Consider the following 18,073-nt stretch of genomic DNA (forward strand, 5'->3'; position numbering starts at 1 on the left):
AACCCGACCTGGTACGGATCCCACACTGATGAGCAATACTCAAGTATAGGTCGAACGAGTGTTCTGTAAGCCACCTCCTTTGTCGATGGACTACATTTTCTAAGGACTCTCCCAATGAATCTCAAACTGGCACCCGCCTTCCCAACAATTAATTTTATATGATCATTCCACTTCAAATCGTTCCGCACGCATACTCCCAGATATTTTACAGAAGTAACTGCTACCAGTGTTTGTTCCGCTATCATATAATCATACAATAAAGGATACAAATACATAGAAAGAATTCTATGTATTCGCAGTACATTACATTTATCTATGTTAAGGATCAGTTGCCACTCCCTGCACCAAATGCCTATCTGCTGCAGATCTTCCTGCATTTTGCTGCAATTTTCTAATGCTGCAACTTCTCTGTGGAACCCCAAAGTGCTGTGGAATCCCAAGGTGCTGCGGAACAAAATGTGGGAAGACAAATTTCCACACAGATGGGACACTGAGTCGCAGATAAGCACACCAAAAAGATTTAAGCATTTAAGATTTTGGCCAATAAGCCTTCTTCACACAAACACAACTCACACATGACGACTGTGTCTAGCTGCTGAGGCTGGACTGTGACCAGCAAATGCATGTTATGGGGTAATGAGGAGACGGTGGTGGGGACAGAGAGGGATTGCAGGATAGGGGTTAGAAAGGTGTAGCGCTGCTTGTGGGAGCATGTAGGGATATGGTGGAGACAGCTGTACCTAGCAGGCCTACCCTATCCCCACCACATCCCTGCGTGCACCCACAACCAGCACTACCCTTCCTCCATCCCAACCCTGCAATCCTTCACCCCTCACTGCACTGTGTGTGTGTGTGTGTGTGTGTGTGTGTGTGTGTGTGTGTGTGTGTGTGTGTGTGTGTGTTTGTGTGTTTGTTTAAGAAGGCCTTTTGACTGAAAGCTTAAATGTGTAGGAGTCTATTCGTTATGCGTGTTTGACTCAATGTATCCTCTATATAGTGAGTGGCGATCTATCTTTTACAGGGCGTTTATATATTAGTTATAAAAAAGTAACATTTAATTGTGAAAGGGATAAATAACTTCCAGAAATGGTAAATACAGCACTGAATGCAGTATATCTTTAAATTTTATTTGTTCCTGACAAACCCAATAGGTGGCACACACAAATGAGATATTCAGGACTGAATATCACAAGCCACCAACTCAAAGAAAACTGTTAATAATTGTTCAATCATTTCAATGCACGTGCCCAGCAATGTTATACAACTTCCTGATGATTGTTGAAACAAATTATTTGCACATATCACCTAGCATGAATGTCAGAACTAACAATGGTTAGCAGGAAAAGAACTTAAAGAAATACTGCATTCAGGCCTGTATCAAATGTCTCTGTACATTATTTACCTTTTTCACAATGAAAGGTTACTTTTGTGTAACTAATTTATAAACACCCTGTATTGTCATTATTCTATGCTTGATTTTCCACTGTTTGAAAATGTGGGAAGAAATGAATTATAGTACATGAATATTTTTGAGGCTGTTTAAATGTGAGATCAAGGCCATAACACACGTACGCTACGTTTTAATGGATACACATTCTAACTGGTTCCACAAATCGTCATTTCAAATTATATACCAAAGATTGGGGAGAAGAGAAGTTTGTGGCACAACTTGACTAGAAGAAGGGATCGGTTGGTAGGACATGTCCTGAGGCATCAAGGGATCACAAATTTAGCATTGGAGGGCAGCGTGGAGGGTAAAAATCATAAAGGGAGACCAAGAGATGAATACACTAAGCAGATTCAGAAGGATGTAGGTTGCAGTAGGTACTGGGAGATGAAGGAGCTTGCACAGGATAGATTAGCATGGAGAGCTGCATCAAACCAGTCTCAGGACTGAAAACCACAACAACAACAACCGAAGACTAACAATAAAGCGGAGATGCTGAGTCACAGATGGGCACAACAAAGAGACCATCAAACAAGAAAGCTTTCAGCCAAAAATGCCTTCACTGGAATGAAACAAACACACTCATGCAAACGCAACTCACACTTACATGACCACAGTCTCTGGCTGCTGAAGTAAGTCTTACTGGTTTGACAGTCTTTTTGATGTGCCCATCTGCGACTCAGCACCACTATATGCCGATTAGCAATCTATCATTTTCATAATATTGTCCTCATTCCTTTAGGGATTTTCCATTTGAATAACAATAAACTTAGACCAGTAGACTAAAAGTATTTCTGTACAGCACCAGAGAAAATGGTAAAAAAGAATATTTAAGGCACTCTGAAAACATAAAGAAATATATCTGAAGGTAAATGGCATCAATTACATAGCAGGGCAAGCAAAATAATCCCAAAAGATGTTCTTACATTATTACACAAATGAATAAAAGTAAGTAATCTTTTGCGAAGAAACATCACAAAGAAAAGTAAAACAGATAAAATAATGCTAAAGGGACAAATTTCTCAACTGCCCTTAACTGCATCACCTGGAGCACTTGAGCACTGGAAGAGAGGAGAGAAATACACAGCTAAAAAGAGAGGAAATAAGAACTGAGCCTGTAGTTTTCTATCACATGCACAGGAGAAGATTTAAAGAAACATGGGAAAGTTCATAAGCTTTCATGGCTGGATTCAATTTCCCCTGAAATTCTTCACTGCTGTAGATTATTTCATGCTATAAAATGATGTGTCAACATTTCAGCCCTGCTGCAAATGGCTTTCTATTAGGGTACGTAATGCCATTGGCGCAACACAACTTTAAGACACAGGCTTACCTCCAATCCCCAAAAATTCCTTAAAAGGAGTATAAATAAAATTTAACTGTCGCAATTAGATGGTGGGAGGGAAGAGTAGGGAGCTGATATTCTTTATTAATTGTAAGATGGCATTTTATTGGCTCACACTGGTAAATCAGAAGGGAGTTGCTTTTGAAATGTGATGCTGTGCCTACAGCAGTTTGGACAGATCAGTACACATAGTATACCTACTGCAGAAGTGGTTGCATCCATGCATGATGAGACTGCCTTGTGAGTGCTGCGTGTCTATGTGTAGCTATAGCTGGCAGTCGTGGTGACAAAAGAAGCGTGTTCCCATCAGAGAAAAGGTTTCACTGCTGTGGTAGTGTTATATACCCTTTGATGAAGTCCACTTACAAGAGTGGACAAAACACTGGTAAATCATCTTACAACAGGTAAGGTCTACAGTGCAGAAGAATTATATGGAAATTATGAAACAGTATTTATGAAAATGATTAAAGATGGTGACTGTCATTTTTATTAGACATTACCAATAAAGACTGGTGTCCAATGGAATCAGGCTGCTCAACCATGGCACAGAGTGAATTTTTGTATCTATTCCCCAAAAAACTGAAACATGAGTATATGACAAGCAACAAATAAAGTCATCAGCTGTGAAAATAATAAAGTGGAAGAAAGATTAGGGAAGGTAAGGGAATTCATCCACTGTTATAGAGGATGATTGTGTGATGATGTTACAAACTTTCACGGATCATGGAAAAGAGTAAATGTATCAATCTGAGGTAACAGACCCTGGTCTGGAAATGACCATGTTGAATTTACAAACAAAAATTGTTCTGATACCTCTGACAGTGGAATACATGTACTGGTATTGTTGCTGCTAAGTGTAAGGTTGAGCCAGACAGTAGGGGATTCTAGAGTCTATCGTTAATTGATTTCGAAAGGTTAAATTCATTATCTCATTACGGACAACCATTAGCCAGCAGCTTCGGATGCCTGTAGTTTTCTTGTCCCATGGTCTGGCAACAGCAAGTCAGCATTGGGGTGGGCAATCTCAATCATGCACCTCCCTCGTGTGCTGATGAAGTAATGCCGCCTAGGCGACGCTGACCGGGCCATGCTTCAGAACTTTCCATGCCGTCCCAGCGGGTATCTCGACTTCTGACCAATCAGGGCAGAGGAAGCCGCATGGCCGGGCTGGATGTACCCTGCTGCCCGTCGGCAAGATGCTCTCTCTCTTCCGCGTGCTCTGTAGCTGTGAACACCACCTGCCTCTCCCGGTGCTGCGGCGCCGTGAACTTTGTCTTTGTAGCCACTACGCCATTCAGACTAGTCCAAATGGCAGACAAAACTATTCATTAACTTTGCCCAGGTTTGATGTGAAGTATTCATCACCTACCACTACACTCTGGCTCACCCTCGCCTCCCTAGGCCTGACTCATGTTGCCCATTTGAATGCATATTCTGCCAATAAATGGCCTTGTCACACAAAAATTGTCCAAATTATTTATCTGCCCACCGCCTTAGCCGTTCCAGCGATCCTGAACATAAGTTTGTAGGGCAGACAATATTCAGAGTGATACAGAGTATGAACCAAAACAGGAAAAATATGAGCACTTGTTCAGTAGATGTATTTCACAGTAGCAAAGATGAACAAGCTCTCAAATCTCTTAAAGTATGCAGTTTAGAGCTTATGTTTATGTTCGCACTACAATCTCTGAAAGCTGTCTGCCCCCCCAGGGTCCCTTATCTCAAATTGATATATCTTTCTCCATCATCATGGAATCGTGCTATATCTTTGTATCAGTGGACAAAAACACATCAATGGTAGAGACCACAGACATTGTAGGGTTAGGGACCCATCACAAGTGGTGGTAACTCTGTCATACACCACAGGCTACACAAGTCAGCAATCTGGGGAATTAATAAGATGGCAATATAACTGGTCACCAAGCATACAAGAGATAGTTCTCTTCAGCCAGCCACCTCAAGCAGATCATCACCGGCTATACTAAATCATTGTATTCTCACTGCCACTACTGCTTGGCTCGATGACATCACTCCACTCCAATGGATTCTGCTGAATTCACTGTCTTACCCTGCTGTATGGGCAAGGGAGTTTGTCTTTGTTAGCAGTGTTCTACTACTTGTGCCAGATTTTAAAATAATTTCACTAGCTAACTGTGCTACTATGGCCCATGATGTGTGGAACACTCTTGTAAATCGATAATGTTATTATCAAGAGTCACTGAATGCATCCTGTGATAGTCTACAACTTCAATTGCCATTTCTCCTACTTTATTTACTTTTTGTTGTGAACTGCAAATTTTCCCAGAAAAAGGACCCAGTGATTTAAGTTGCTTTAAATTTGATTGTCAGTATATACTATAATGGCAAAAGTCTTTATTTACTGCTGCAGATTACAGCAGTCTACCTTTACATATCTGCTTACCAGACTAATGAGCATTAAGGTACATTTACGATTACACTGTGCAGGAATGCCATTGGATATGAAAATATATCCTTCACTATATTACAGTGTTATGTCATCCAAATATTCAAGCAAATATATAGTTCCAGAAATGTTTAATTCAGTTCCGAAACACACAAAACTGATGAAGTATCCATAGTTGGCTATCTTATTACTCACAGTAAGGACTTTTGTATTGGCTTTATACACTGTTTTGTGTATTTTTACATGAGGAATCCTGTCCCTAAATACTGAGCATTATTGTCTTTTCACCCCACACATAATAAGACACAATCCCTAATAGCTTGCCTGCACAACAACCAGTACCTTATTTCTGCAACCAAGCAAACATAAATGCTAATTTGCACAGCCAATTTGGCAATTGAAATGAAATGCAAGCAGAGTAAAAGGATTACCATTATCATGTAGGAACAGTGTTGCTTGGTGTAGTTCAGCTGCATCACGGAAAGTTCTCTGGTATCGGTACTGCATTTCTGCTGTTACAACAGCGCGGTACTGCTCGGCATTCAGGACAGGGTCCACACCAGTCTGTCGTCTCTCAGCTGCCAGATGTGTGACAACATCTTCCAAGGCCAAGTAACTTGCTGGCACACGTTGTTCCAAAAGTAACTCCTTACTTCCTGTCAACAGAAAAATTGAAATAGAATGCCAAGAATAAATTAACAAAACAGTTTATAAACTGATACACAGATAGACTGCCTGAAAGCTTCAAATTCTGACAAGGGAATATCTGTAACAGTAACTAAATGACACGTAATTTACATCAAGTACCAGATTTCAAGGGATTATTTTGGTAAGATTGATAGTACAGCATTATTGATAGAGTTTTTGTACACAAAATAAAAATACTATATGATAAGTTATTTTATCAGTTATGTGTAGCTGCGAGAACACTACCCTAAAAACCAAACAATGTACAAAAAAAATAGAATCAATGGGCACTTAACTGCCCACAGAACAAAGCAGCAGCTACAAGAAATTTTTCTGCACGGCCTGCACACTACAGGTTAAAAGTGTACAAAGGTGTATTCTGCGGTTGCATTCACATGACCACAAACCAGCCTCCACAAGTCAACAATAAGTGTCTATGTTAAGACATAACAGCTGAATGGTATTTCATTTCACTCCCTGAACAGCATCCCATTCCACTAACTGTCAACATCTGGAATGGGAATCAATATTCTGATGCACAAATTACAATTATAAAGTGAACAAAGTCCATATTATACTCTTTTGAGTAAAACTGATATAAAATTAAAGTAATATCTTTAACTGTAGGTGAAGAATTAAACATTAACATTTTATACAGTGGAAAGAACAAAATGAACTAATCTAATATACAATGTATACAGACATATTCACTAACATAAAAGTTTTGTTTACAGTTTATTTTCAATTTAGTGGACACGACTCATAAAAATAGTACACTGCAAAATTTTCACTGTGGACTTCAAATATAATTAAACTTACACCTCTGTTTCTTTCCTCATTTTAATGCATTCTCTTAAATTATTTTTTCTTGTAATTAATGGTCCAAACTGCAAACCTACAAGCAAGTTAACTTAACATTGCCTTTTCTTCTTCTTCTTCTTCTTCTTCTTCACCACATAACAGCATTTCACCTCCATTCACTAATTCAGTATATTCGTAAAATGTTACCAGCCATTTTGTGCTATTCCCCTTGTTGAATTTTTATATAATCTATTTCACAGCATCATAGTTTGTTTTTTGTTTGTAATTGCCTGGTCTAATGAATCTGTACTTACAAAATTTTACCTTTTCATTATATTAACTTCAAATTTTGATGCTTTGCATTTTGTACATTTCACAAGAGTGTGCTTGAAAGGTAATGCCTCCAAATTTTTTATGTGAAAACTCTCAAAACCTATTAACTTAAAAAGAAATTATTAACACTCTACACCTTTATTCTTCATGTACACACACCCTGGTGACAAACATATTTCTTCAATGAGAGAAAAGTTTGTTGATACAATAGCTGTGAATGTTTGTTGGTGGATGCACGGTCTCACCTCTGTTTGCATTGTTTCACCACTACCAAAGTGAAGCCCTCAAAGGCATTCTTCAAGTTTTGTAAATTGGATAGTGTCAATTCGGGACTGTATGGAGGTGATGAATGCCAGTGAACCCAAGGCATCGGATTTTGCAAATGTCACAGTACTAGTGTGTGGTCTGAGATTGTCAGGGATTGTCATGCTGAAAGAGGGGGGGGGGGGGGGGGGACTCCATTGTGGAAAACCTCTTTGAATTTGAAACTCAATTACAGCATGCTGTTTTTGATGTAGTTACATTACACTCTGTCATGTTGCACACTACAGTTTAAAAAGCTTTAAGAGTTATCACATAAAATATCTGGAGGCATTACTTTTCAGCACACCCTCGTATCACACAATTATGTGATTTCGGCAATGTGTTATTTTCCAGTGATACTCCCATTACTGTAACTTTACACCATCACCTTGTGTGGATGTGTACAAATGTGTGACTGTCATTTAAATATTGAACAATCATTGTACATGGGTTGAGAGAGAACAACAGTCTACATTCCAGTCTACTACAATGATGGTTAAATATTTAAATTACAGTTAAAAATCAAACAATCTAAAATCCAGGATGGGATGTAACAATTTTGTTACATTAACAGTATGTGTAAATGACAGTTACACCTTTCTATACACTCACAGGGTGATGGTGTAAAGAAACAATGATAGGAGTAGCACATATAAATGGCAAGTCACTGAAATCAGCTAATTTTGTGATATAAATGATGAGACTGTATAAGAGCCATGGCGGAAAATGGAATTGTCTTTTAATAAATTTTAATTAATAACTTTATAAATAGCTCAATAAAATAAATATGTGGTCAATTATTTCCACCTGCATTTCTATCACTGACTAGCTTTAACATGGTGAGAGCCATCTTTATGTTTTGGTTCGGGATCAACTGAAGAAATATGAATGACAAAATTGTATACATACACATTTCTTTTTAATATGCTATAGATGTCAATAACTTAGGGAAAGGTAAAGCCTTCTGCCTTCTGCAAAGCAAATGTAGCCACATACATTTTATCGCAGGCGCATTTTACCTCCAGACTTTCTGTAATGTACTATGAAATGTATTGTGGCTCACAACAGCTATGTCAGAACATGCTATTGTCTTATAGCGTTAAGTAACTACAGCAACCAGCACACTGATATTGATGTATGGACTTGGTTCACAATTTATCTGAAGAACTGTTGATAACTAAGATTTTCAATTTTTTGGACGTGATCCACTTTTACTCTTAAGCCCATCATACAATGGTCAAAACAGCAGATGATGTGACCAAGTAGCTGACTTATTGTCTATCACTTTTGGGTGCACTTCTTCAGACTGATGCATGACTAACTTAATAATGGGATGATAGACTATAGGAGAACAGCACATTGAGGCACAGGAATTTCATACATATTTTCTTCACTAAAACATCTGCTAATTCATTTTGCTGAATTCTCATGTGCCCTGGCACCCTTCAGAATGACACCTCTTACCTTCAGTCTTTGTTGCTGAAGAAGGATATTCATTACATGTTTATCTGGGAAATATAGATTATGTAAACTAAAAGCAATGTAGGCACTTATAGAAGGTGGGGAATTTCTAACAACAAGGACATCTCATTTGCCACAATGGCCATAAGATAATGTGTAACTATGCATTAGATACTGAAAAATCATTTGGTTAGCTAAGTTTAATGTTAAGGGTAACTCAGCAGTCCCCCCTCATTCCCATCTGTGAAAATAACCTTATAGTTGTAGCATCTATTTGAAACTTAATAAAATGTAGAGTTAAAAATATATCCCACAGAACCTACTCTTCAGTAACCTCAATAAATCTAAAATACTTCTGGGCCTCTTCAGTAACCATGGTGGCAGTCGGAACCAATCCTGAGTTGGGACTGGTAATTTTCCTATGAGAAGTATCACTAGTTTATGTTAATGCCCTTGTTTCTCATGGATATTTTACAAAAACTGATGCCACAGCAGAGTGAACAAAGAATTGATATGCTGCTAATGTTCTGGAACAGTGAGGAATTTATGTCTCATGCACTATGAGGACCTTCCATCATTTGGCAAGCAAGCAGTAGTTTTACAGCCTCACTACAGAGCTTGGGTATAGGTCTAGCAGGCAGTGGCAGCCAATCTAATTTCATAGTGGGCAGTGACCATGATCTTGAGACAAGTAGGTCTTGCTGCATCTTACACTATGCAGTCTGTCCCCTTAGCTGAGTGCTTAGCGCATCTGACTGCCATGTAGTGGACCCGAGTTTGATTCCCACCTGTGTCAGAGATTTTCTCCTCGTGGGGAATTGGTGTCATGTTGAACTTGCCCAATGTGGTGTCAACTGAAAAGACTTGCAACTCTAGCACTCAGACTTCCACTGGTGGGGATCCTTACCATCAATGCAATACAATCATTTCATTTCATTTACACTGCACACCTTTAGTCCAGTTGGGATCAAACAATACCTCTACAAAAATTAAGCAGTATGATCTGTCTGCTTTCTGAGACTTATAGCTACGACACTTCGAGATGTTCAGTGGTTTTAGGGATCTTGCTTAAGATAAATTGTAGGTCATGTAAATAAAAATGACAACAATGGTTAAAAATCACACACAAACTCACACACACACACACACACACACACACACACACACACACACACACACACACGCACATTTAGTTGTAGATAAACTCTCTCACACACACACACACACACACACACACACACACACACACACACACACACACACACATTTAGTTGTAGAAAAACTAAAACAAATCTCTTCTATACCCATCTAAGTGTAAGTTGCAACTGGTGAATTGCTGTTGCAGAGTTGGAGAGGGGAAGAAAACTTATCAAAAAATAAGGGGCATTAAATATGGCTCTTTGCCAAAGATGTTTTAGTATTAATAGCAATGGCAAAGAATGAAAAACTTCAGTTTCTTGAGAGACACCATTCTTGTTTTCCAACCTATCAGACAGAACATGACCAATGCAGTATCTAGAAAAACCTGTTGTCACAGCAATGATCACATGAAGGTAAGCAGACAATCTCAGAAGCCCCATAGATAAAGCTGTGTATGAATACTGTGCCATATACATTTTTGATACTAAAAATTACTACATTTAAATTTTGTCCTTGTAGGAAAGTCTGTTGTAGGCCATTTTCAGCAGGATTATATTGTCAATAGTGAATTGCAAACTCCTGAACCTGCAGGACGCATTATTCAAGATGAAAAAGCAAGGACAGGAGAAGAATGAGGGGAGAAAACTGATCATATCCTGTATAAAAATGTATTCGTAGCATCCAGACTGAATGTTCTTCACAAGTATGGGATATTTCCTATAAGTTTCTAAACGGGTAAAATGTACAGCACAATGACCTTAGATACTGTCATGCCATAACCACAATCAAGTCCAAATCGAAAAGAAGTGCCCTCAGTTATGCACATTACTTAGCAATGAAAGCATGCTTATTAGGAACCCCTACACAGAGACTGAATAGAACTGAACTACTGTATGGAGAGTGCTGCTGTTTACACAAATATTGAATATTCCAGAATATGCAAACATTACAAACATAAGAAATTTAAAGAAATTTTTATAAATGATACATACTAAACAACAAATATTTGTTGTTGATCGAGTTAGAACTGGCAACTTGCAGCATGCCAGCCAGTGAAAATAGCTGCTATGCCACAGTGGATGCAACACAGCTCATGAAATTGTTCCGTCTTTTTTCATTTTTTCAGAAGTTTTCATTGGAGCTGACTGTAGCACACTGTGTTCAGATTTTGTCAATGGTCCTCTGTGCGGCAGTGCTGGAACATTCTCAACTTTTGGTAATATTATCACACCTTCTTCCTTCGGATACCCTTGAAAGTAAGCTCCTGCCACTGAAGCTTTGTCATCATTGAGCAGGTTTTCAATTTCCTGGAATGAGAAGCCACATTTGTCAATATGCGCTTCAGGACTGTACTACACCTTCATACAACTCTGTGCTTTTGTCTTCTTGATGAAGCGTTGTTATCCTCCACTTAGTACATGATGACCCAAAAGTGATGAAGGCTTCAATATGCCACAAAGTAGAGCTTTACTAATATTTCCGACACACCCACTTTCCACACAGGAGTAAAAATCACTACCGAGTCTCCTGAGCTGTATCTCACTGGCCATTGCTTGGCATTATAACACTCTTGGCCCTTCTTCTGGGTGTCCAGGGACTATAAGAGAGCCAGATGTCTTGCTTCTTCAGTCCTGGTGATGAGATGTGTCACATAATCATGCTGAGAATTATCCAGTTGAAACAGCAAGATTATCCATTGACTCCATTGACTGTGGAGCAGAGAGAACAGTGACAAGCCTGTAGTGTCTTATTTTGTTGTGTTGTAAGTGAATATCATGACATACAGTAGTGTAACCTCATATTGCTGTTCTACATCAAAAACATTCTACCCATGTCTTACTAAAGCATTCTGTGAGGCTGTTTGTCTGTGAACAGTAGTCATCCCGTAGGTGATGTGACAACATGAAATTACATCTAATACTAGTTTGAATGAAAAACTTGACCATGATCAGAAATCATCACATGGGGTATTCCATGCTTCAAAATTATTCTTCAAGGAACCTTGCAATATCTGGAGCTTTGAAGTTAGTACAGCTTTGGACTGTATAGCTGGTGAGGTAGTCAATGCAGACTGTTACCCGTTGATTCTCCTTTGTTGACTTCAGGAACCTTCAGTTTGGTGCAATGGTGCAGCTGCAAGCAGAATTGGCACCAGATGCCATGAAGGTAATTGCAGTAAGTTCTAGCATCACTGGCACTGCTGACAGTGGCTTGTATAGTTTCTAACAGGTAGGTAGAGACCTGACCAGTGATACCTGCATCTGATTCTGTCTAGTGCCTTTGGAATGTTTCCTTGGTCTTTATTTCCCTAATGGAGGTGTGGGAATAAGCCATTGCAACAATCCAGTAGTCTATTAGTAACTCAGGTATCTTGCTTCTCTTACTTTTTTCTCATGGTCGCCATACAATGCCAATGCTGCAAGAGTGCTGCTATTCAGTACCCTTGAACCATGACACAGTTTCAACCCCATGGACTTCAATCTGTTACAACGAAGATTCTGAAAGAGGCTATTCTTGTTCCCATGGAATAATACACTCAGAAAAGTTGAACTCAAAGTATTTCCTATAATGTATAATTCCAACTTCTCTTAATGAGTCAAATATACATGTATTACATTCCAGCTAGATGTTGTCATGTATCCATCTCACAAGAGACTCAGAACAATAGTACAACAAAACAACACCAATGTCGTGATTATTTCTTGGGCATCATAGAGGTCAGATACACTCCATGCCTTTCTCTCATGGCCCCAAGGAGCAAATGACTCCACCAGCAGGTAGAAGCACCAATCTGCAGCCCACATTACCAATAGCACAGTTTCACTACAGTTCCTATCTGCACAAACCATCAAAAAAAACCTCCTGAAAATGGATGCTTTCTACTTAACCAATACCTTAACCCACGAACACCTTTCTTTGGCCGCTGGATATCAAGGACATGGGACATCTCATTCTAAGAACGACATGTTACACCTTATCTTTATAAAACCCAGGTGACCAGATGTTGGTGAGCTGTGTGAAAAATTGAAAGATGATTGGCTGTAGGTGAGCTGGGATGACAAGCAACCAATTCTCCCCTGTCGGATCATATTTCTTCTTATGCAATGTTCAGTTCATTAACTGGGATTCTCCTTTGGTCGGTTCCAACTTCTTCAGTACTTCTATAGTTTTCTCGAAGGCTGGATTTTCCTGTTGTTCAGCAGCAATGGCATTCACTGCAGTGATTGAGATTTCATTCACTCTGCTGCATTCAACCTAAGGATTCCTCAAAAAGGCTGTTTGTGTCCTTGTCTTCAGGTTTGCTTTTGTATACAACTGTGACACTGTATCCTAAAGCTTGTGTGCCCAGTTGACCTCACAGATCCTTCAGTATAGTCAGCCAGCATAGAGAATGGTTAACAGTTTGCCAAATAAATATGGTCAGAAACTGTTGATGGCCCGAACAACTAGAAGGCAGTCTGTCTCGGTTGTACAGTGGTTGATCTTGGACTTGCAGAGGAATTGGAAAATATGCGAATGCTCTCATTTTCTTTGGACCAGGACAGACTCTAGTGACATTATCTATGTGCCCCAATATTTTTATTTTTTGGGTGATGAGGAAGCTCTTCTTCAGATTCAGGTGGAGGCCTGTACTCTGATAACACTTTAACATGGTTGTCAAATGGCATGGATGTTCTTCAAATATCTTTAAAAAACAGGCCAGTGTTATCAACAATGCAGAGATGTGTTGTCTATTTAAGGTGTCAAAGAAGGTTGTCCACTGAACATTTGAAGGTGGGTGGAGCACTACGTAGTACTTCGAATGGCATAACTTTGAACTCACAGAGGCCACCAGGAGTTATTAAGGTAGTCTTCTCCCGGTCAGCTTCATCAACCTCCATTTGTCAGCAGCCTAACTGTATGGTGATAGTTGAGAAATACTTTGCTCCTTTCAAGCGGTCTAGGGTCTCAGCACCGGCAGACATAATTTTTCATGATTTCATTCAGTTGTTGGTAGTCAATACAGAAATACCATGTGTTATCCTTATTTTCACAAGGACCATAGTAGCATGTCAAGCACTCTCTGAAAGTTGAATGAATCATCTTGTAGCACCTTCATGGTGTGTGTGTGTGTGTGTGTGTGTGTGTGTGTGTGTGTGTGTGTGTGTGTGTGATCAGTTCCTCCCAAATTACCTCTCATTCAGTCGGCAACACCCTATACATATGATCCACAGTGTTGATATATTTTGTTTTACCATGGTCTGTTTGGCCTGTCTTTATTCCACTGCAGACCTGAAAGCACCTGAAAATTGGTGCAGAATGGCTACTACTTGTCCATGTTGTTTGTCAGTCGGGCCAGAGCCTATCGGGTGTTTCACAGTAGCTTCCTCTATTGCATTGTCTGTGGTGATAGTGAAGCACGTGTCTTTGTCAATGACATTACGCTGCTCTTCCTGGACTGATTTTGCAGTCCCTCTGCAAACATCTTTAGGGATGATTCGCAGCTGCTTGTGGCAGTTAGCAATCCAAAGTTCTCCTTGACCACCTGCAATGCTTGTGATCAGCATTGGTATGTAGAATTCTCTTTTGATCCTGAGTAGCTTCTTTAAATCAACAAAAGTCTGAAGCTTTAAATGAGTATCTAGACTGAGAATGGGAGTTGTCTTGCTGATGACAGTGGCTAACAACATTTTTAATGAAAGAAAACAACTGCCTGGGGTATCTTTGTTGTGAGTGCTTGTGAGAACAGCTTTGTAGGTCCGGAGATTCAATCTTCCACAATCTATGGCTGCTTGTGACGCCTGCAAGAAGTCCAGTGCAAAAATAACATTACAAGTACGTTCTGTTAAAATGAAAAATTTGAAGGACTGTTTCCTTTCACTGATAATTATTCTTGTAATACATGTTCCCATTGGCTGAACATTTCCTATTTGCATCTTTCAGCACAATAGCTTTCACATCACGGAACAAAGTATCCTTTACCTGGCTATGATAAGCATTCAAAACTCCAGAAAGAGATGCCCAGATGCCCATGAGACAACTAATGCCTGGACAGGTTGGCTGTTGATGATGACATCATGAAGATTTCCTGACATCTTGATAACTGTTGTCCATGGAGGATTTGCACCTCACCTCCACAGACAGCTGCTTTGCTTACTTTTCCTGAATCTGGCAGCTATGTGAACAGATGACACCTTTGTATGAGACGGGGAACAACTACAGGATGTTAGGGAGTGACAGTAGTCCAGTATAAGGCGTCAGAATTAGTCCCACAGGTTGACTATAATCATCTGCAGTTGACTGATGTGAATAGAATTGTTGCGATGGTTGACATCTGATGGTGTAATAGTTGCTGAACACTCATCTCCTTTCTCTGCAGTAGAGTACAATATGTTCAGAGTGTCCACAGTGAAACCATGCCAGTGTTTTTTTCCCTCCGTCTTCCAAATGTCTGTTATGCTGCGGGACGTCATATTTGGCGGAGGAGTTGGTTGCACTTGCATCGGTTGGATGATGAGTGGTTGTTTGAAGGCAGTGGTGAGAGTTAAGTTGGTCGAGTCCATCCACCTGACACATTTGACTAGTTGCAGAGATTGGTGCTAAAGAACGGCTTATCTCTTCATCAATGTTCTCTCTTACCACTTGATGTATGGGGTCAACTTTCATGGCTGCTATCTCTTGCTTACTCAGTCTGACAGTTCTGGTTGCCATAAACTGCTGCCTGTATCTCTTCTCTTACTATTTCACATATGCCATAGGGATAACATTCAGGAGTTTGTCGTACTTCTTTCATCTGAATCTTTCTTGCACTTTTCCTCATTGCAGTGGCACCACTTGATGAGTTTCTCAGTTACTGTAACATCCTTTACCAGAAGCGCTTGGTGTATGTTTTCCATAATTTCTTTAATCAGGTATGGGATTTTGTCAGCTTTTGTCATATTCAGATTCACAATGCAACATAAGGCCAAAACATTATGTCCTAGTAAGACTGGGTTGTTTCTCCATTACACTGGTCCCTTCTCTTCAACTGCTCTGCTACTAAGCAGACTTGTTACTGGTTGTCACCAAATGTTATCTTCGGTTCAACCTGGAATTTGTCCCAGCTATAAAGCTCCTCTTTACTGTTCTCAAACCACTGCTAGGTTGTGCCATCCAAGTAAAAGTACACATCTGCAAAACACATCATATCATCCCACCTGTTGTATCTGGTGACTTGGTGAAATACTTTGCGCCATTTTGTTAGGTCCTGACCAGCATCTCCGAAAAATGTTGTTAGATCTTTCGTGCAGTTCACTTACTGCTGTTTTGAAATTCATGTGGACCTTGGGAACAATGTATTATTGACATTCTGGTTACAGTCTGTGTAACTGATGGCTTCTATATTGCCTAACTAGAGTCACAGTGAGGCATACGTTTTCAACTACCCAGTATCTCCTCAAAACAATGTAACATCCTAACCACAATCAAGTCCAATTCTAAAGCAGGGTTTCACTTAGCAGTAATGAAAGCATGTTTACTACCACACAGTAAAGGAAGACCAAAGAAGGTCGACAGCAAGAAAAATTTGTGTAATTGCAGGTTTTTGTACAGTGGTGGAGGGGAGTGTCACGAACAACATACTAAAAATCCTGAATCGTGAGGTGTGAGCATGTGCCTGGAGGGTCTTTACAGGTTGCCCGCCCCCCCCCCCCCCTCCCCACACCCTTTTGTTAAATCCAGAGGTACCAGCGAATATGTACAAAATTAAAACCATATTAAATTTTCTATAAAAAAGATCCTATTAATTTTTTTCTCTAGGACTAATAGTTTCTGCTTTGCAGTGGATGGAAAAATCACAGATGATTTTAACTACCGGTAGTTTTTAGTGGTATAAAATTGATGTTTATCGTCAAATGAAATGGATTAATAACAAATATTAAATGTGTGTACCACATCTAAGTGCATGAGAACCATATTAAAGGATAAGCTGTATTCTGGGTCTGTAACAGGGTGGAGAGGGGGAGGGTGGAGATTACAAGTGTGAGGGAAAGTAGGTTGCCTGATTGTGGTCACACACTTTTCTCCTTCATAGGTCTGTAGACTGAAGAGCAAACAAGTGATTCCCCATTCTTTCTACCCCACTACATCACAACAAGCAACTACAGGATATTTCACAAAGTAAATCTGACCCTTTCATGGCAATCTTTATGAATCACTGGTAATGTGATGTGCTGATGTGCCCAGGGGTGTTTATTTTCCAGAGAGTATGTTAATACTACGTGGAACACTGGTGTGGATTACTAAGAACACTAATGCAAGAAAAACATATGGAAATCTATATTGTAAATTTCTGCACAGTGTTCTACACCACTACAGTGATTCTTAGTCATTCTGTACAGCAGCTGTAGCATTCTCCTACGAAAGGCGGCTTCCTCCACCACGAGCACTGCTTACTTTTCAGTTTAGAGACAGACTATACCTCCCCAGTATTTCCTGTCTAGCTCTCTTATATAAGTAGATAAAATAATTTCACCAAACTTGTGTTTGTATAGTAGAAGTTATTTTCAGTTTATAAGTGAGTACATCTTTGCAGTTATTACGTGAGCTTTTATGGAAAATACATTCCTATAAACAAAGACTGAGAAGGGCTTAATTTGTACATATGATAATGTAGTGTTGGTGGGAAAGGGATTGGATGGATAAATGTGGGATCTTGCTGCTAACTGTCATTGACAGCATACTGTACAGTTGTGTAACCATGCTGTAATCACTTGGTGGTGAATTGACCAGAATTGACCAGAAATTCTCTCACCATGAATTGCATTACTGGTAGATGCATAAATCTCCATTAAGTCAGGAATTACTGGCACTTTCAGAATGGGCTGCAGTGAGCAGAGCCACTTTCCACACTTCCACAGTATATCTTGCAAGTTGGGTGTCAACATGTCTGATGGAACAGAACTGGTGATGTTCATATCTAGCACAATAATCTGCTGTAATGCATGCTTGATGTTTGTTGAAGTATCTAAAGTCCCATAACACTAAGTGGCACACTTCTGGTACAGGGGATGCCAATTTAAGCCACTGGACCTCTTCAGATGTTGGGAGAAATGAGGCTGGGGTGATGCATTTGATACCCCTTGTGCTGTGAAAAGTATTCCAGTCATTGATA

At 39.6% G+C, this 18,073-nt stretch overlaps 1 protein-coding gene across 1 annotated transcript in view; it reads right to left on the reverse strand.

The window, feature by feature from the left end:
* The window catches only part of LOC126176520 (leucine-rich repeat serine/threonine-protein kinase 1), a 389,495-nt gene that overhangs the window by 80,687 nt on the left and 290,735 nt on the right, over window positions 1-18,073 (reverse strand). The window contains exon 26 of the mRNA XM_049923710.1: window positions 5,649-5,873. Within this exon, the coding sequence (XP_049779667.1) occupies window positions 5,649-5,873 (225 nt within the window). The remainder of the gene's footprint in view (window positions 1-5,648; window positions 5,874-18,073) is intronic.

Source organism: Schistocerca cancellata, chromosome 1 (assembly GCF_023864275.1).
Source record: "Schistocerca cancellata isolate TAMUIC-IGC-003103 chromosome 1, iqSchCanc2.1, whole genome shotgun sequence".
Lineage (NCBI taxonomy): Eukaryota > Metazoa > Arthropoda > Insecta > Orthoptera > Acrididae > Schistocerca > Schistocerca cancellata.